Source organism: Chrysemys picta, chromosome 23 (assembly GCF_011386835.1).
Source record: "Chrysemys picta bellii isolate R12L10 chromosome 23, ASM1138683v2, whole genome shotgun sequence".
NCBI lineage: Eukaryota > Metazoa > Chordata > Testudines > Emydidae > Chrysemys > Chrysemys picta.
This window is the reverse complement of record NC_088813.1, coordinates 10,134,971-10,154,828: the sequence shown is the minus strand read 5'-3', so window position 1 is coordinate 10,154,828 and position 19,858 is coordinate 10,134,971. Positions and strand designations below refer to the sequence as shown.

Sequence of the window (19,858 nt, the reverse complement as noted above, 5' to 3'; positions counted from 1 at the left end):
GCACGTTTGATTGAAGGAAGAGAAGCTATAGTTGTAGCCTGTGCTAAACTAGTTAGGAGGTGATGTCTAGGTGATTTCAATGCAGGAAAGGCCAGCAATGAGCTTTCTAAACACAGAGCTCATGCTAACAAACTGTAAAGAAAACAAACCTGAACTCTGCATTCCTCTCACCACATAGTCACAGTCTACAGCTGTGGCATAAACTGGCCCTGTCAACAGGCACAGGCTACAGGCTTCCTGAGCAGATCCTGCTGCTAATTAGTTCTTCATGCCACAGTGCAAAGCCCTGAGGGGGAAGGTAGGGCATCTCTCAGTGGAGAAGTGTGTAGCCAAGTACATGTGGGTAAAAAGAGCACAAGTGCTAATCACTGGAGAAGGGAGCAGAGCTTGAGGCGCACATCCTAGCGTGTGGTTTTACACATTTTGTGCAGCACCTGACACAGAGAAAGCACAGCTAGTCTCACTACTTCTATAGAAAAGTCTTCATTTTATCTTCAGCACTTAGTCCAGTGAAGGCCACCAAAAGGGTCATTTGGCCCCAGGAAGTTTTCATTTGAGTGCAGTGTAAATGCCATCGACTGAATGATGCTCTGGACCAGTAGTAAGTTTTCTAGAAGACAGTTACAGTTGTTCCTGAGATTAAGAGATGAGCTCAAGCCTGCTTGCATACAGTTCACCTGAAAACATCTCACTGCAGGAGCCGAAACAAAACGCACAGCAGCCTTGCTTACAGCATTAGTGTTAACACTCAGTAGAAGCTTAACCTTCCCCCTGCCAAACAAACAGGATCAAAGACCTCAGCTGGTGGCAGGGATACTGGGACCCCTTCCTCATACAGCAATTGTTAAAACAGAAAGACTTGCATGCTACAAAAGAGTCCAGAAAATATATTAACATTTTGCTTAGGATCAGACAGCAGGAGAAATCAGCCTCCAGGTTACAAAGGAGCACAGAAGAGGCTGTTCTAATATAAAGGTTCTGCTATTGCTCTAATGAATGAGTCGCACAGTCTCTGTTCAGCAGCAACTCTCATGAGGCACCGGGCCTCTGGTGAGCACTCTGAGTCGCTCGGACAAATGCCATGTCCTGTCTGTACTTCATGGCAGCGGGCAGCTGGCGCCGCAGTAGCTGGTCCCCACTATCTACAGGCTGGGGCTCATCGTAGATTGTGGAGATGAGGATGGGGCCATCCCGGCGAGGTTTTTTCGGCTTGCTGAAAGTCTGCAGTTTCTCTCCATGGTACCTAGAGAGGTGTGGGCAGAGAGCAGTGTTTCAGTGCATTGTTGTTTAGGACACGAGAAATCCCTCTACACTAGCCCATATTTACCAAATGCTAATAAAAGGAAGGGCCAGGCCCCTGGTTAGAGCATGGGGACAAGGAATCACGGCTCCCAGGTCCTGTTCCTGACTGGCACCGACCTCTAGGTATAGTTTCACTAGCATGGCTCCAAAGTGAGCGAATCTCTGTTTTGCAGGCCGTTAAGAGGGATGTTTGTAAAGTATCTAAGGGTCTATAAATGCAAGGAGCTCTGAAGATGCAGAGAATCTGAAGCAGTTTAGGCATAAAGCCTGAGCTGGCTGACTCAAAGCTGAAACAGAACAATTAATGTTTACTAGGTCTGCACACAGATCAATTGTTTCCACTCTCACTGGATCTGCAAGCAAAGGAGTACTGTAGGTACCACCCCCTGTTGGCTCTGCTGCAGCAGTTTAGTTTCCAAAACTCGGCACACCCCCACCACCAGCATCATTGATGTCATGAGCCACGTTTGTGTCAAGCTCCCCTATAAGGAAGCAAAGAAACAGTTCACAAAGCAAAAGCCAGAGCCAATACGGACAATCCATGTATTGATGGAGGACTGCCGAGTAGCAAAAATAAGGGTCCAAGATTCAGGACTTGATCTCACTTGAGCTGCACAGCCACGAGGACAGAAGCATATTCCATTCACCTCTAGATGGCACGAGTTGTATCCTCAATACCCACATCAATGCTGCCTATAGTGACTGCTGCAGAACCCCTGGGACATCCCTCCAATTTTGACTGCTGAGGAACGTTCTTTTGTCAATTACCTACTACATTTTACCTCTTGGTATGGGGCCTTTGAGTGGCACTGTGCACAAGCAAAGAACACCAGGAGTTTGTAGCACTTACCCCAATCCTCTCTTGCACTTGGGATGCTGACCCTCATTGTCCAACGCTTCAGCCATTCCAGAGTTGCTGCTCCCTAGACCTCGCCCCTCCATCCAGCCCTGCCTCTCCAACACCTTCCTGCCAATACCCTGGAAGAGAAGAAACCACTCCACGTAAACCAGCATCAATTCTGGGAGTGAGTGGGCCAAGTTATTACACTGAGGTCAGTGACACACCAAGGGATCAAGCTTCATCAATAGCCCCTGTTGCAGAGCCTTAATAAGAGGGCTAGTTAGTCCTGGCCAAGTGTCTTCTGTAGTGGTTACATGCATTTCTAAAGCCCCCAACCTCCCCAATATGCCCCTACCTAAACCCAGCTCCATGATACCTGCACTTTTACAGGGATTTATAAATAACTTTGAAAAGCAACCTGAAGAGAAAAAAGTTTGCGAGTTAGTCCAAGTCCTGTATTTCTCTGTCATTTCAAGCCTCCACTGGCCAACTCTCACTTGCCTCCAGCCCAGACACCACAAGCAGCACATGTTCTAGCGTTACCTTGGTATATTTCTCAAAGGTCCCAATCTGTTGCCCTGAAACAGACCCATCCTCCAAACCATCCCGGAGTCTCTGTTCCAAGCGCATCTGTACTGCATCGCGGGCATCCTTATCACCTCCATCTGAGGACAAGCATGACACAGCAGAACTTGTAAGGGAAAAAATAGGATATTGCAGCCATTTCCCCAGAGAACACAGTGAGCAAGGTAGCTTCCGGCAGCTTCCTTTGCCAAGTCAGGAATGTTCCAATTATGTTGGTCTCTTATTTCTCATTTAAACTGGTTTTAAAAGACAAGCTACAAAGCAGCACCTTGAGAGGAAGGCGCCTGGCTCCAAATGCAGGTTTTAAAAAGTCAGATTTGAACAAGAGAATTTCATTAAAGGGTTTCAAAGACAATCTCATTTGTTTGAAGTTGGAGCATTCACCTGCAATGCTGGAAACCCAACAGCTTCATTCTATAGCAGTGGCGCTCAACCAGGGGTACGTGTACCCCTGGGGATACACAGAGGTCTTCCAAGTGGTACATCAACTCATCTGGGTATTTGCCTAGTTTTACAACAGGCTACATAAAGAGCACTAGCAAAGTCAGTACAAGCTAAAATTTCATACAATGACTTTATATTGCTCTATATACACTATACACCAGGGGTTCTCAAACTGGGGGTTGGGACCCCGCAGGGGGTCACGAGGTTATTACATGGGGGGTTGTGAGCTGTCAGCCTCCATCCTAAACTCTGCTTTGCCTCCAGCATTTCTAATAGTGTTAAATATATAAAAAAGTGTTTTTAATTTATAAGGGGGGGGGTCATACTCAGAGGCTTGGTATGTGAAGGGGTCACCAGTACAAAAGTTTGAGAATCACTGCTATACACCAAATGCAAGTACAATATTTATATTCCAATCGATTTATTTTATAATTATATGGTTAAAAATGAAAGTCAGCAATTTCCCAGTAATAGTGTGGCTGTGACACTATTTTTAGGTCTGATTTTGTAAGCAAGCCATTTTTAAAGTGAGGGGAAACTTGGGGGTACGCAAGACAAATCAGACTTCTGAAAGAGGTACAGTAGTCTAGAAAGATTGAGAGCCACTGTTCTATAGTACAGAAACCAAAACTGACGAGAACAGGACTGAAGCCCGTTCACTAGTTTGGCTGTCCCAAGCAGAATGCCTTGCTAAGTGGCCAATTATACTCAGAGTTTTACAGTTTCCTATTTCAATATTCTCAGGTGCTAATCCTGGGAAGGTTTAGCATCCTGTCTTCTAAGGACACTCAATAAGACACAGTATTAGACTTTTCAGTTCTGAACTGTTGACTAACTATGTCCCTTTATAACCCTAATCTTCAGAGTCAAGGCCTTGGAATGTTATAGTTGGCAGTGGCATGAGGAAAAGTCATTATGAGATTTAACATCTGCATCCCTGTAGCAGAGAGGGTAAAACAGGAGGTTTTATACAAAGCATTAAATATCTCCCTCTTACCAAACTAGAGCCACACTACACAGACTTCTGTTCTAAGGTCCCTGCCTATTTGAACTCGCTATGGCTCCCAACTCCACTTTACGTTCAGATCCCTTGAGCCCTACAGGAGCCTGGTGGAGAGGCAGCCATGCTTCTTTGCATTCCTGGTTCTGGAGATGCTAGACCTTTGAGTACGTCTCAATTTAACTGCAGCCCCAATGGGAGTGCAATGAGTCTTGCTGTTGTGCTGTCACCACTACCTGTTCACATGGGAGACAGCTCAGATACCTTTGTCGTAGTAGATACTCATGTCCACATCCCAGTCATCTGCCGTCTGTTCGTCAAAGTCTGTCAAGAGAAAAACAATTTGTGGAATTAGATCAAGGATCCGTGTCATGGGAGCAGCTTTTCTGTCAGGGGCATAGCCCTCCATCCAGCACAGTAGAATAAGTGTGTTAATAGCCATATGCAGGGTTGTTGTAGCCCTGTTGATCTGAGGATTAGAGACAAGGTGGATGAGGTCATATCTTTTATTGGACCCACCTCTGTTGGTGAGAGACAAGCTTTGGAGCTGACACAGAGCTCTTGTTCGGGTCACAAGAGCTTCTTCATACCTGACCTGAGGAAGATCTCCAAAGCTTGTCTCTCACCAACAGAGGTGGGTCCAATATTATCTCCCCCACCGTGTCTGTGTTAATATGCAACATTTGGGGGGGGTCTCAAGAAAGAGCTGCCAGGGGGATTGGTGATAGCATAATGAGCTTCATCTCCAGTCACTGGATCAAATCCAGCCCAGATTTGTGGTGTCTGAGGGGTAAGTTTTCCAAACGGGGGCGCAGTGCTTCTATCCACAGAGGAGTTTGCTCAGGGATGGTACAGTGCTCACCGATCACTATGTGGTTATACCTGCCAGGCCCACTTCTGAAAATTCAGCCCCAAGTCTTGGTACACCCTAGTGCTTTGTCTGTGGCTTATGTAATCAGAGTTAGCGCTCGGCCACGGTCCCAGGGGACACACGTTCACATCCAAAAAACACCCACCGCTGCCAGCAAGAGTGCTAGTTATCTCAGACCAAGAATTCTGAATGGACGCTGAAAACAAGCCACCCTCTCATCCCGAGCAGTCACCCTCCAGCTCAGCGAGGATGACCATTAGCAGAACATTTGGATGGGAAGAAACCTGTATTGCTTTTATCCATGCTGGAGACTATCTCCAGGGCTGCCAACATGGCCTCAACACACCAACACTAAGGGCTGGTCCACACTAACCCCCCAGATCGAACTAAGATACGCAACTTCAGCTACGTTATTCACGTAGCTGAAGTCGAAGTATCTTAGTTCGAACTACAAGGTACTTACCGCGGGTCCATACGCGGCAGGCAGGCTCCCCCGTCGACTCTGTGTACTCCTCTCGCGGAGCAGGAGTACTGGTGTCAACGGCGAGCACTTCCGGATCGATTTATCGCGTCTAGACAAGACACGATAAGTCGATCCCAGAAGATAGATTGCTTACCGCCGAACCCGGAGGCAAGTATAGACGTACCCTAAGTTTACTGAATACTTGAAAGACTCAGGACTTTTGAAGGATACTTTGAGTGCCTGGCTCCTATAAACTCTTTAAAATATAAGATCTTCCACGTGAGGTACTGTGGACCAGTTGCTGACCATGTAGATGACCAACCAGATAAAAGGAAGAAGTCCTTCCTACAAATTACAACTTCTCTCCAATCTGTTTAGAAGTTGGTCTAACTTGATTCCTATAAAACATCCCCAGGGCTTCTCCAGATTTATTGCTATAATTTGTGATCAAATTCTTTCACAGAACACTGGATTATCGGACAACTTGCAAAGGTTCACACAACTGAGCCCTTGGTAAAAGATGGTCATACTTAGGTAACTATTGTGCACAAAACACCCCCCCTCCTCCCAGGACAGCATGAGCAATATCACCTCCTTGCTCTTCCTGCCAGTACTGAGCATCTGTGTAGAAGACCAGCCCAGAGCCTCCCTTCTCCCACTTCAGCTCAATCTCCTCTTCATACAGCCGCTCCTCTGCGCGTTCCTGATTGGTTACATCCTCATGCAGTGCCTCATGTCGTTCCCACTCCTCGCACCTATCATCATCCTGCAAAGGAACAAGGAAAAGGGTTGACACCAATAAAGCAAGGGTACTTGCCCAGACCCAGCCTTCCCCAGCGGCCATCATTCCATCCGATCACACACACTCCAGTTGCCCTGCTGAATATGTTCTTTATAGAACAGAGGCATTTTGGTCAACGCACTCTATTGTGGGCACATCACCTGCAATTTCCAATCACTGGCATTATCAGTGCTAGTCCCCTCATTCCCGCACTGAGCAAGGCTTTTCAGAGTCAATTACCAGGAGAGCTGGAGAAAGAACTTAATTCCCTCTTCCCGTCCTATTCCCATTCATACACCGTTTTATGGTTCAGGAAATGGAAGCAAACCAGCAAGGTGCATCAAAGCAGAGGTGGGTGTTTAAAGTTCCAGCCTCCTGATCCTGTGCTCAGAACTCCATGCCAAGCCCATCAGAACGAGTGCACTGCCACCCCATAATCAGCTTACCATGGAGAACCAGTTTGGGTTATGGTCAAACAAGTTTTGCTATCTAAGCCAACATGAAATACCACCAAAAGCCTCATAGCCAGAGCTTAGCATATACAGATAAGTGCATATTCATGCTTTATCATGCAATTCTCAGATACAAGATACTATCTGTATGATAGTGTTACACAGGTAGATATCAGCACCCCAGGGAGCAGCAGCATTCCCTCCCTGTGGTTTACAGGTATATGGTTAGTCTTGCAAGTTGACAGGAGAAAGCCACTTACATCATCTGAGTGAGACTCTTCTGCTTCCTCCTTTCCTGGTCCTTCCCAGTCTTCCTCGTCACTAGTTTGAGTCATCCCAGTTCTTGCCGGGGGTCCCTTTTCCATTGTGATCTCCTCCCCTGTGTCTGTATAAACCAGGTCTTCTTGTTCAACAGTCTCAGTGTCCCAATATTTAAAGGGCACATTCCCATACCTGCGAGAAGATCCTGTCTTGGGGAATCGTAGCTGCAGTTTCTTAATAACTCGGGGAGGCAGCCTGCAGGTCTTGATCAGCTCCAGGAAGACTCTCAGAGGGGTTCCCACATTCCCATGGGGCATAAACACAGGGGGGTTCAGTTCAGGCAGCCACTTTAAGTCTGCCTGGGTAAACGTTTCACTCTGGCTCTTATTATGAAGCTCCTTTTTAGTTTTATACTGGAACATGCCCAAACCTAAGAGAAATAAATAATAGATTGAGACAGAATCACAGATTTGATAAAGAGCGCAGTTTCAGCAAACCACTCTGAGATAGAAGGCAAACTGAGAAAGGGAGCCCATGACACAGATTTTACCAAAGAGTTGCATGAGATGATATGTCAGAGGGCTGTTCTAGTTTGAAAAATCAAGCTATGAAAATGCTGACTGAGAATTTCATCAGCCATTTGTTTCAAGCCTTTATGAGTCCATACCCATAGCAAGGCAGCATTGCTTTCTGCAGCAGGCAAGTCAGAGTTGTTTCTGGTCTTCAGCTACTCAAGGCATAATCAATATATCATATTTTGAAGTGTGCAATTGCTTTTGTGAAGTGATCTACTTCTGGAACCGCCAAGTCCAATTATACCAGGTATCTACAGTTCAGAGCGCTCGTCTGCCAGATGAGCTTTCATACTTTGCAGCCAGAACACACGCTAGCTGTATTTACATATAACAAACCTGAAGTGCTTCCCCCCAGAAAAACACTTAACCCAACCAAGTTACGTAGAGACTACTTTTTGCCCCTGGCAGGTGGGTGAATTTTGCAGCTGCAGCTCAGCAAAACTAATGTCCTACTTCTACCCATTTTACTTCCCACTGATATCTTTGTTGTGAACGCCATCCTTCCAACCAACAAAGAACTGGATGGAACCCCTTGAGCTTCACAAGGAAGATCGCTGGCCATTCAGAGGGGAGAAACAGTGGGCTACATAAACAATTTCCCCTAGGGATTGAAACCACCACCTCTAAGCCACCCAGGCTCCTGCAAGCCTAGGAAGTAAACTACTTTCCGGGGGGAAGGAGGGGGGGAAGAGAAGGAATGTAAGAAGGTAGAGGGGACCTTGTAGCTGCTTCCTCTTCCATCAGTACGAGCCACTGCTTCACAGACTCTCCCCGGCTATCATTAGCAACCCCTCCCTGCCCACACCGCCCCTAAACGCCCCCCGTCCCTACTGTCCTTTCAAGCTATCTCCTCCCCACTCTGTCACCCCGCCCCGTACCTGTGTCCGGGGAGACTCGGACCCTGCGGATCACGCAGCGGCCGGGCAGCCCGTCGCCCTGGGCATCCAGCCAGCGCTTGCCCGAGTACATGCGGACCAGCTGCCGGGCCTGGCCGGGCCGCACCGCTACCAGGCAGCAGCAAGTGGCCGGGCCCGGGCCCTGCCCCGGGGCCCCGCTGCGCTCCGGCCGGTGCCGGTAGTGGAAGCAGAGGAAGCCGCCGGCCTCAGCGAACTGGCTGAAGTAGGAGCGGAGCTGGGCGGAGCGGAGCTCGGCCGGGATGCGGCTCACCAGGCAGTAGCAGGCAGGGCCCCAGCCGGGCTCGGAGCTCGCGGGCGACGCCATCTTCAACCCGCTGGGCCGCGGTCACGTGAGCAGCGCCGGGGGTGGTCGACGCAGACACGCATCTCGCGAGATTGAGTGGCGACGTCACTAGAAGGGGCGACGTCATCCTGTGGCAAGGGGGCAGGGATAGGGATTCATTTCCCCTGGCGCACATTGATGATGTCACAACAGTGGCACAGCTGGGTGCCAGGGTGACCACACAGATGGGTGACCCAATGGCCCAGGGGTATGACCTCAGCCTCCCTTTAGGAATGTGCCCCAGCATTGCCCAGGCACCCAGTGACAGGGCACGGCCCAGCACATGAACATCACATCGTCACGGGAGCCCGGGGGGCCTAGAACATCGTGTTTTTAGGATCTGTGCGTGTGTCTCAGTCACCGTGTTTCCAACACTGGTGATTTTGATCGCAAGACTCATGGTAATTGGTGTTTTTCTTAAAGCCCCAGCGCCTGGAGTCATGTGAGGCTGTCAGCTTTCTTCAAACAAAAAACAAAGCAACTAGCCCTTGTGGTTGCAGAAAAAAGCTTGACAGCATGACCTGGGTGCAACCCAAAGCTTAAAAACACAACAAGTCAATAAAAAGGACCCAAATGGATTATTTTAAAATCTTGTATTTAAGCTGATCTCATGACTTTGGGGTCATGACTCATTTTTTCAAAAGCTTGAGGTTGGCAGTACTGGGAGCTGCAAGTAAAGAAAAAATGACCAGACAAAACAGGGAGCAACCCAGAAACGGAGCCTTGTGGCAACCCCTGTTGTGAACACACAGCAGAGGGTGCGGATGCTTTTTTAGAACTGTGACAAAATGGGCTCTGTATTAGCAGGTGTCTCTGTGGTAATGACATTGTTTATTATGTCCTATGCCATTGGTTTTCAACTTGTGGTCTGCGGACTCTCAGGGGTCTGCAGACCATGTCTAAAGGGTCCGTGAAAGGGTGTCATTACCATAGAACAGTGGCTTTCCACCTGTGGTACATGGACCCCTGGACGTCTCCAGACTATGTCTACAGTTTCCAAAGTGATCTGCACCTCCTTTTGAAATTTTTTAGGGGTCTGCAAATGAAAAAAGCTTGAAAACCACTGACCTATGCTATAACTCAAGCATTCATCATTTCCTTACATGCTCAATAAAATAATAATAAAACAACCATCTGACGACTGGTGTGGACTGTGTGAAATCACTTAATGGGTCTCATCTCAGTTCCCAGTGGAACGTGGCCACAACACTAAGCCACCAGCACAACTGGCACAAATTGGCCCAGTTAATTGGCAAGCTCAGCAGAGAGGCCAAAGACTGAATGGACCTGAAGCCTGAACTTTATTTTCACCGCTAGTGCCTAGAGGCTAAATTTTGAGGTGTGTCTATGTTGCAACAAACACCTTTTTCTAGACTCACCCACATTGTGTTACACCAACTAAGGCTCCCTGAGACTAATACCCACTTACACCCAACTCTTCCACATCAGTTCTGAATCTGGCCCACAGTATACAGGCCATGTCTATACTACAGCTGCTACATTGGCACAGCTAGCGCACTGGAGCAGCGTGTCTGTAGCGCCATAGCGTAGATGCTTCCTACATAGAGGGGAAGGGTTTTTCAGTCCATGTAGGTAATCCATCTTTCCGAGAGGCAGGAGCTAGGTCAAGAGAAAGAATCCTTCTGTCAACATAGGTAGACCTTACCCCGACGTAGGCGTGGCTAACTATGGTGCTTAGGGCACAACGTTTTTCAAATCCTGTGCAAAGTAACTAGGTCGACCTAAGTTTTAAGTGCAGACCAGGCTAAGGGAGTCTAGTGTTGCAGCTGCATCACTATAGCATTTCTAATGTAGACACCCTCCGTGAGTGTCAGGGAGTCTCGTTTACACATCACTTCTGAATCTGGCCCAATGCCTTCAGGGTGGACTGAGGTACGGCTGGTGAAGGGAAGCGCCGTAGGGGAATGTTGCAGTTCTGCTGCCTGTGATGTTCCTGTTCAGTCTCCATGGCTATTAAGCAGACACCTTTCCTCAGCAATGTTTATGTACAACATTAATTTTGTTTTACAGTTTAAGATGACAAATGCTGTCAAGATAGGATGCATTTTTGAGGGGATTTTCTGGAGACTGTGCCTCATCCCATTCAAATCATCTTTGGGTTCTCAAACCTGTGGCAGGCTTTCCTAAGTTTCAGTAAAATGCAACATGCACCAATGTAGACCCTTTCCAAAACAGAACCACCATTTTCCAAAATGTAATACATTTTATTTAAAAAAAATAATTTACTGCACTTTATATACAAATCAGACTAACATCCACGCACAAAACACTGACCTCTGAACTCTGTACAAAGGCTGTTTTCTTTGTGTAGATCAGTACCTAGTATGGAGGAATGGGAGCAACCAGTCAGTAGTCTAGGAAGCAGACACTCAGCTGCAGAATCTGCAGGTCTGTGCAACCACTACAGCTCCTTCTCTATAGCGTGTACCATCTAGGTAATATCACTCACTGTTACACAAATGGACTTAAGCTCACCAGCCCTACCTGTTCTTAATATCACTGCAAACACCTTCATAACATTTAGCTAAAATGGAGGTCTTAGTCACTTGAGCTCATACATTAACTAAGGGGTATTAGATTCCGCCACCCTAACAAACATTAAGTGGAACATTACTCAGAGTAGTCCCATTTTCTTCCACATGCCTACTCAATTTGAGTAAGGGTGGCAAAATGTGGCTCTCTGTGAACTCTTTTAGCTTTAATACTGTCTGGCCCTTGCCCTGTCCGTGTTTGAAACAGGGATAGATGTTTTATGGCTACTTCTCTAAGATTCCAAGGCACTTAGTTAACCAGTCACACAATACACACACACAGGTACTATATAAGGGCCTGATTCCACAATACTTGTTATCACTCATATGAGTGATTCCATTCGCTCTCAGTACTGCTCACCGTGATTAGAGTTTGCGGAATTAGGCCCTTGTGTATGGATCAACTGAGAAGGTGAAATCCTGGCCTCACTGAAATCAATGGCAGAGCTCCCATAGACTTCAGTGGGGCTGAGATTTGACCCTGACTCACAAAATGTGGATCATGCTCTAATCCAATGCGTTGTGTATTGCAGGCCTGTTTTCAGAGGTGCCGAGTACCCACTGAATCCATTGAGCACGGCAGGCAGAGTGAGTGCTGAACACATCTAAAAATCAGGTTTTGTGTGTGTGTGTGTGTAACAGAGGCTTTCTATGGCAATTTTATCCTTTAAAACGGTAAGACTCCATTTTGTTCAAAGCCCTGGTTTCAATCCCCTTCTTTCTCAGATAAGTGCTTCTCTGACCTGAATATTTCCCAGGAAAAATGTCAGCCCAGAGGATTATTTTGTATGGAATGTTTTAAGGACATTGGCCAGGCTTTTTTCATGTTACTGTGCAGTGAAATAGTAACATCACACATACTTCAGAAACGACTTGGCTTTATGAGTTCAGTATGTACAGGGGCTGATGTCTGCTGTAAACAAATGCTAAATAAGAATTACATTCTTAAATGTTTTGTGCCTTAGTTGAGATTTTCAACCGCTCAAGCTGTTGCCTGAGCCCAAGTGAAATACAAACACAAATCCAGGTGTCTGCAAGTCCACAGTATCTTTCCCACTAAATCCCCATTCCCAGATTAACGTTACTGTCCCTTGAAACTCAGCTCAATGCTCAGGAGGTGCCTGTGAGAGTGGCCGCTGAATCTGATCTCTCAGGAGGCTGTGTGTGATGAAAGAGTCAGTCGCCTGCAGGTTATTTCATACAGCATTTCAGTGATCACCTCAATAATGTCCGCATTGCCAATGATCGGTCGAAAGAAGAGGTCTGTGATAAGTGCAGGAGGAATGGACCGCAAGGTGGAGGCAATCAGCAAGATGCGGGCAAAGCGGCCCTGGTCCTCTGGGTGGAGGGGCACTAGGACTTCTCGGAGCGCTCTCTGTGCTTCCCGTTGGAGGCTCTCGATGTACAAAGAGGCCCTGAGACCTGGGACATCTATGAAGAGAGAAACAAGAGGAAATACAAATGAAAGTTAGGCTCTGCTTCCCAAACTAAGTTCCAGTCCCAGTTTCTTACCATGCATCTGCCTCTGCTGAAGGCTTGTTAGGCACTATTGCTAGTGATTCACAATCAAATCCGATTTCTTTCTACTGCACAGGCAGGCAGAGGCACAGGCAGGCACACAGAGAAATATACATGCCTCCTTAGCATGTATACATGCCTTCCATAGCACCAAGGGAGTCTAAAGTACTTCAAAAAGAACGAAGAGTACTTGTGGCACCTTAGAGACTAACAAATTTATTTGAGCATAAGCTTTCGTGGGCTAAAACCCACTTCATCGGATGCATGCAGTGGAAAATACAGTAGGAAGATAGATATACACAGCGAACATGAAAAAATGGGTGTTGCCATACCAACTATAATGAGAGTAATCAATTAAGGTGGGCTATAATCAGCAGGAGAAAAAAAAACGTTTGTAGTGATAATTAGGATGGCCCATTTCCAACAGTTGACAAGAAGGTGTGAGTAACAGTAGGGGGGGGGAAATTAGCATGGGGAAATAGTTTTTACTTGGTGTAATGACCCATCCACTCCGTGTCTTTATTCAAGCCTAATTTAATGGTGTCTAGTTTGCAAATTAATTCCAATTCTGCAGTTTCTCGTTGGAGTCTGTTTTTGAATTTTTGTTGTTGGAATATTGTAACGTTGAGGTCACTAACTCATACATGCAGCACCACTGATATGCAGCCACTTCTGGGGTGGAGAGCACCGGTTCTTTAATAGTGTGTAACACAACAAGGGAGGCGAAATATTGATCAATGAAGCCAGGGCAAACCCCAGCTCTAGCAAAACATGCCCTAAAATCCTATTGTCCCTGAAGGATATGCAAGAACTCCATTTTAAAGTCTTATTTAAAATATTCCCTTCCCTCTTCACCCACAGTAAACTGCATAGGACTCAGTTTATCTGCCTCAGAAAAATGAAGAAGTGAATCAACCCTGTTAGGATTTGAGAGACTGCAAATCTAATGAGCCATCCTGATCAGCATAGTTGGCTCCGAGGTCTATGAGTTAAAGCAAGTGACTGAGTGGAGAAAGTCACTTACAGCCTGAATTCCAGAAGTCAATGGGAGCTGGAGATGCTCAGCACCTCTGAAAATTAGGCCCTAAAATGCTCTGTGCCTCAGTTTACCTGTCTGTAAAATGGGGATATTCCTTCCAGCTTATAAAGTGATTTGAGCTCCCTGGATGGATGGACAGACAGATAGATAGATATTCATTGCTAGATGCTATTGTGTGCCATGCCTTCTCTCCCTGCCGATGGAAAGGTGTGTGAGGATAAGGCACTCACCAGGGTTAAAGAGAATGGCTCCTTTCAGATAAGCATACTCCTTAGGGCTCAGGTCCAGGCTCCAGAATGTGTTCAGACAGCACTGCAGCCGCTGCACCCCGGCTAGGGTGGGCTGTGTCCTCTCAGGCTCCTGTCTCTTACTCTGGCCATCGAGGAGAATCCTCTTGAGCATGCTAGGGGCCGGGGTTTCCGTCACCTCGAACGTCACCATCTCCTGAACCAGCCCCAGAATGAAGAGGGGAGCCCAGCAGCTGTCCAGAAGCAGCAGCTGGTCTCCCCGGGGCAGCAGCTGGAAGGAGGGCAGGTTCTTCATGAAGCTGACCGTTTTCACAAGGACATCAGAGGCTGCCTGGCAGGTGACCTGAGGTGTTTGGAGGCAGACGGTGCGACGCTTCTGGCACAGGCAGCGCTTCTGGGATGGGCTATGGCTGCCCCATTTGTGGTTCAGGTTCTGGCTCAGGAGAGTATAGAGGATGGCGTTTCGATTCTCCTCACTGTGGCACTGGCATCTCTCACAGTCCAGGTCCATGCTGCACGTTGTCATTGCTGAGCCTGGCAAGCGGATCCCGTCAGGTCCCAAGGATGGAACTCTCGTGCACCTGGGCGGATGGATCTGTGAGCACGACTGGTCCCTTGCAAATGCTGCTGTATCAGTCAAAGCTCTCTGACTGCAGCCTGCTTCTTCCAGCTCAGTAGCCCCTCTCACCTCCTTGGCTGTTATTCCTGGCTCTATTTATAAGGCTCTGTGATGAGTGAAACACCCCCTTAGCAGCCTTGACCTCTCTCTGACTGAGCAGCATTCATTGAAAAACAACTCAACCCTGGACTGATTGGCTAGGGAAGTGGGGCCTCCACGTGGTGCCGATAAGCGTTTTCTCAATGAAAGTGCCAGTTGGGGCCAGGAGGATGGGACAGGATCGGGATGGCAGATTGAGTGGCCTTCTTATCTGGATTACCCAAACAGTATAAATAAAGTCATTAACCTAGCCCGTACCATGGCACCAAGGCCCCAGGTGTGTAATCAGGCAATGCTATATGACAGGTGTCATTGCCAAAGAGTTCACACACACACACACACAGCCCTTGTCTGGAGCAAGAGACCAGTAGCAAAACAGCCTGTAAACTCTGGCCTTGGAAAGAGCAACCTGGAAGTCATTTTATCAGCAGGTTGTTTGTTTAACCTTGTTGACAACAGGCTGCCGTTGTTGCAGATAAAGAAAAGCAACCCAACCAACTGCAAAGGGCATCTCTAGTACTTAGAGGAAGGCTGGGGCCTAAGGTATCTTGTGTGTTTCAGGGAGGGGGGAAATACTGGGGAGTATGAGGGTCTTTTTACTTTCGGTCTTGATTTCCCAGGAGATTTCATCAGTTTATAGACAGAAATTGCGTTAGACACAGGTTAGATACATGGATGTGTATGTCTTCACATTTCAAGGAGTGCCATGACTCAGAGGAATTTCTAGAGCAGGAAGAAGTCCCTTAGTTGAAACCCCTCCGCATCCAGGATCCTGAAGCCCAATCCTAAAGAACATGAAGGAAGGAAGAGCCATGCTATCTAGTTCTTTGCCTTAGTGAGTGGGAGCTGGGAAAGCTAGGTGGGAATACAGAGGGGGACCTAATGGAGTGAAGAAAGAGGTAGGTGACATGTTTACAAGGGAGAAGAAGACACCTGTTTACCCAGTGCAGGGCAGAGTGGAACTTTTTGTCACTAGAGGTACCCAGTGAAGATTACCAAACTATGAAAAGTCTTAGGAAAATAATGTCTACTGGGCCCCTTCTCCCAATGGTAAACGGTGTAATTTTCATAATGTTAATAGGTTCATTTAGACAGGTTGAGTCATGGGCATGTGTCCACCAGACCAGCATTGTAAGTAGTAAAGGGTTGATTTGAGCTCTCACTGATTTACTCTCTGCATGAAATTAGAATAAAATAAGATCAGCACTTCTGTCCCCAGATGTCTTGCTACATGATCAGTGCCAGAATCCACATATCTCAGTGTGGAATTAAAACCAGGATAAGGGAGCTAGAGGAAGGTCTGGGTTACATATGAGCTATTATGATCAGATTAGGCAGAACAGAAGAGAAAGCCATCTAAAATGGCATATCATTGGAGAAAGGGCTGCAAACCTGCCTAATAAGATGCTCTGTGACCAGAATTAGCATTTAGCAAAAGAAAGGAAAATTGACTGCTCTTTCAGGAGTCCTGCATCCCAGGCAAGCTCTATAACTCTCTACCTCTAGCAGCAGGATCAGAGGGGAGGTGTCATGCTGTTTGGAGTGCTTTCTGGCTGTGAGTGCCAACTTGCATCTGAAGAAGTGAGGTTCTTACCCACGAAAGCTTATGCTCCCAATACTTCTGTTAGTCTTAAAGGTGCCACAGGACCCTCTGTTGCTTTTTACAGATTCAGACTAACACGGCTACCCCTCTGATACTTAACCTCAGGGCAGACTGTCAAAAAGCAAACAAACACCCCAAACCGGTTGTATGTTCTATAATTAAATGTCACCAACTCAGTAACAAATGTGAACTCCTGAAGCACTATAACAGTCCTACTATGGAGTCCCAGACAGTCCCCTTGGACATTCCAGTCTATCTTGCCACCCAGGAAAGCTGGACTGAGTGATAGATGGTTGCCATACACCAAAGATCACAAAAGATTCAGGTTGTTTCCAGTCCCAAGAGACCAGTCACTTACCCCAGGTCAATTTGTACTTCAGATCTTACACCAAAGATAACACTTGTAGCCAATCCTATAGTAAACTAAGGATTCATTAACTAGGAAAAAGAAAGAAAAGTTATTTGCAGGTTAAAGCAGGCAGCATATATACAGAAATGAGTTACAGTCTATGGTTTCAAAAGGTGACAGAGATGTAGTAATCCTGTCAGCACCAAATGTCGTTTAGGGCTAATCCAAGTTGACCCTGAGGATCTCTGCTAATTTCCTAGCTCCAGCCCTTTGAGAGTCCAAACAGCAAAGAGATGACGAATTTTCATGCCAGCTATCTATATTTCCTTCCATAATCCAAGACGATGAGATGAGCTTCCTTGCACGTAGTGGGGGAGGACCATTAATCCAGTCTTTGTATCGTGATGTTTCACAATGGTCCACTTAATTTTGATAGCCCTTCTTGATGGGCGGGGGAACCACGCCTCCTGCTGGGTCCACAAATTCAGAGCAACTTTTTACAGCTATAAAGCAAAACTGACATATTACCTTATAGAATGGGATACAGACATTTCAAGTAAGATTAATGCATACAGCAACTTACAAGCATTTTATAGAAACTAAACACGTCTTTACAAGTCTAACACCTATCTTGAATAATACTAACATACAGGTGAGCTAGTTTGATTTCCTTCCAGCTATCTATTTGTCAGTGCTCAGCTGACATCTTCAGCCTTGGCAAAAGCTGGCACCTGATCTACCAGCGTCACAGGAGGAAATAACTTAATGGCAGAACCTCTCACCTTCTCCTGCAGTGGGACTCAGACACTATGAGGGTGAGCACGTTATAAGAACCTGGACAGAGAGAGGTTAGTTAGATTCACTGTTTTGAATTATGCAGAATTCCCACTGAAGTCAGTAGGTCTTTGTCTGAGTTAGGATTGTGGCATTTTATATAATAAAAATAAATAAATAAATACAGGACACTGGGCCACCTTTACAAAATGTGCCATGGCACTGTTAGTGAACACAAATGGTCAGGACCTCAGTTTTACATTTTGTCCTAAAGATGGCACTTCCAGCAGCACAAGACCTCCTAATACCATACTGGAGCTTTAGTTCAGAACTGCTTCAGAAGGAAGAGCTCCATCTTCTGAATCACAATCACCACTAAGAATCCCGAATTTCACATTACTCCACATCATCTCCAAGTAGCCCTAACGTAGATATTTTCTCTTCAATATGATACATACATGCTGCTTAATTTTTTCAGCCCTGGATTTAGCAGGTCGAATAGCAATGGATTTGGGAGTGAAAATATAAGAACCTACTTAACCAACTACTATTTCTGCTTTTCTCTCCCCTCCAAAATCTGAGCAACCAACAAGATGAGGAAACACAAACTTCACCCAAAGGAGTACCTCCACATTTCCAAACTTCTCCTAATCTTTATTTGAACTGCTCTTACAGCATATTATTGGATGTCATTTTTACAGCAGCTTTCATGCTGAAGGCTCCCACAGCAGTGGATAGTCAGCACATATTGTATTCAACAGTGAGTGGAATGGAGATTTTGGCCAAGGGCAGTGAGACAAATCCACAGTTCTTACCAAAAGTGCAACTTGAAAGGGCCTTATGACCGGATTTTCAGAGGGGCTGAGCACTCAGTGAAGTCAAGGGTAGCACCTCTGAAAATCAGCCCACTGGATTTTGAAGATCTTGTCTGAAAAACCCACGTGCAGCAAACTGCATGGAAATACATTTAACTTCTTCTTCTGAAGAAAGGGCTGAATGGAGCCTAATTCTTAGTACCTGCAGTTCCAAGGAATCCCAATATTTCAAAACTGATGCTTAGACCATTAAACAAACATCTCCTCAAGATAGCCTCTTTGTACCACTAACGTCGGAAAGCACGGAGATCTCTCTGAAGCAGAGCAGAGTGAAAACGGGGTGCTTTGTTTTGATCAGATGTATTGCACTCAGAACAAACTGACCTGGCATTTATCTCTTGTTCCACCCCACTGTTTTGCACAGATCTAAAAAGAGCCCATATTTTGCCTTCCCATTCCAGCACACAAGAAAAGGGGAAATTGATAAATTCACACTGTGGTCAAAAAGACCCAAGCCGTTCAATCACAAAATTGTGTTGGCTCCTCAGCACCAAGCAGAGCAACCCAGAAAGGGTGAAAACAGAGAGAAACCGGTCCAAAAGTGTGACACAGCGGGTGCTGCTTAAGAGAATGATCCATCTTTCCAGCCTCAGTCATGAAATTGGTCAGGGCTACTCATAGCAGCATGGCAAGGGTTAGGAGCCATTTCCTCTTGTGACTATAGCGATATCTTCGTATCTCTACAGCAGCCTGTTTGACCATTGAAGCGGGTGCATCAGCTGGGACCTGTGTTTGCTGCTCCTGGTGTTCTCCATTGTGATTAGAGACGGGAACACGTTACTTCCTTCCGCCAGCGCGCAAGCTTGTCATCAGCAATCTGGCTGCCCTCAAGCAACAGAGAGCGGTCTTCCTTGGTTTTGTTTGGATGCCTTTGATTCCACGGGTGAGGCTGACCTACTCTTTGAAGCAGTCTGAGAAGCCCTGGTTTAAACATTCCCTCACAGCGTTTGCAACCCAGACTGCAAGGCCGCCTGGCGTGCGAGGAGAGAAAAAGGAAATGAGCTCCTCCAATCACTACCCAAGTGGAATGAGCAGAAAGTGCGGTGCTCTCCCCCCACCGCCCTCCCAGGGTAGACAGGATCCCCCATGACTCCCTCCCACTGCCAGGAACATAGATTCCCATAACCTTTCCCTTTTGATCACCAAGGCACATGACTCCCCCCCTCTGACCCCATCACAGGCATCTGGCACCAGGACTCTCCCTTTCACCCTAATACAGGAGCCGCCCCCGCTCCCCGGACACCCCAGCGCTCCCACCCCAAAATTAGGACCCTTTACTCCCACCATGCCCCTATAGCCCCTGACCTTTGACCCCCCCTCTTGGGACCACGCGGCCCTTGCGCAGATTTTTCTGGAAGGCCCCGGACG

At 46.8% G+C, this 19,858-nt stretch overlaps 2 protein-coding genes across 3 annotated transcripts; both read right to left on the bottom strand.

The window, feature by feature from the left end:
* Positions 1–872: 872 nt before the first annotated feature.
* GPATCH3 (G-patch domain containing 3) lies at positions 873–8,917 on the bottom strand. 2 transcript variants are annotated; one of them, XM_065576796.1, is made up of 7 exons: positions 8,743–8,917; positions 7,000–7,430; positions 6,098–6,272; positions 4,437–4,496; positions 2,687–2,808; positions 2,153–2,280; positions 873–1,243 (listed from the first exon to the last, which is right to left on the bottom strand). In XM_065576796.1, the coding sequence occupies exons 1-7, from the start codon at positions 8,900–8,902 to the stop codon at positions 1,030–1,032; spliced, it is 1,290 nt and encodes a 429-aa protein (XP_065432868.1). In that variant the 5' UTR covers positions 8,903–8,917; the 3' UTR covers positions 873–1,029. The 2 variants fall into 2 exon arrangements, with proteins under 2 accessions (XP_065432868.1, XP_008169283.2); XM_008171061.4 differs by having other exon boundaries at positions 8,454–8,853.
* A 2,101-nt stretch (positions 8,918–11,018) lies between these two features.
* On the bottom strand, positions 11,019–19,758 carry NR0B2 (nuclear receptor subfamily 0 group B member 2). The gene is made up of 3 exons (XM_065576977.1): positions 16,851–19,758; positions 14,154–14,896; positions 11,019–12,797 (listed from the first exon to the last, which is right to left on the bottom strand). The coding sequence occupies exons 2-3, from the start codon at positions 14,695–14,697 to the stop codon at positions 12,517–12,519; spliced, it is 825 nt and encodes a 274-aa protein (XP_065433049.1). The 5' UTR covers positions 14,698–14,896; positions 16,851–19,758; the 3' UTR covers positions 11,019–12,516.
* Positions 19,759–19,858: the final 100 nt, after the last annotated feature.

Bases quoted from the DNA above. Each gene is read 5' to 3' on its own strand.
- NR0B2 (XM_065576977.1), bottom strand. From the start codon at position 14,697: ATGACAACGTGCAGCATGGACCTGGACTGTGAGAGATGCCAGTGCCAC. The intron at 12,798-14,153 runs GTGAGTGCCTTA...CTCTCTTCATAG, and splicing joins AGCCATTCTCTTTAACCCTG to ATGTCCCAGGTCTCAGGGCC.
- GPATCH3 (XM_008171061.4), bottom strand. From the start codon at position 8,796: ATGGCGTCGCCCGCGAGCTCCGAGCCCGGCTGGGGCCCTGCCTGCTAC. The intron at 4,497-6,097 runs GTGATATTGCTC...TTCTCTTGACAG, and splicing joins CTGGCAGGAAGAGCAAGGAG to ACTTTGACGAACAGACGGCA. The intron at 1,244-2,152 runs GTAAGTGCTACA...ACACCTCTCTAG, and splicing joins AAGTGCAAGAGAGGATTGGG to GTACCATGGAGAGAAACTGC.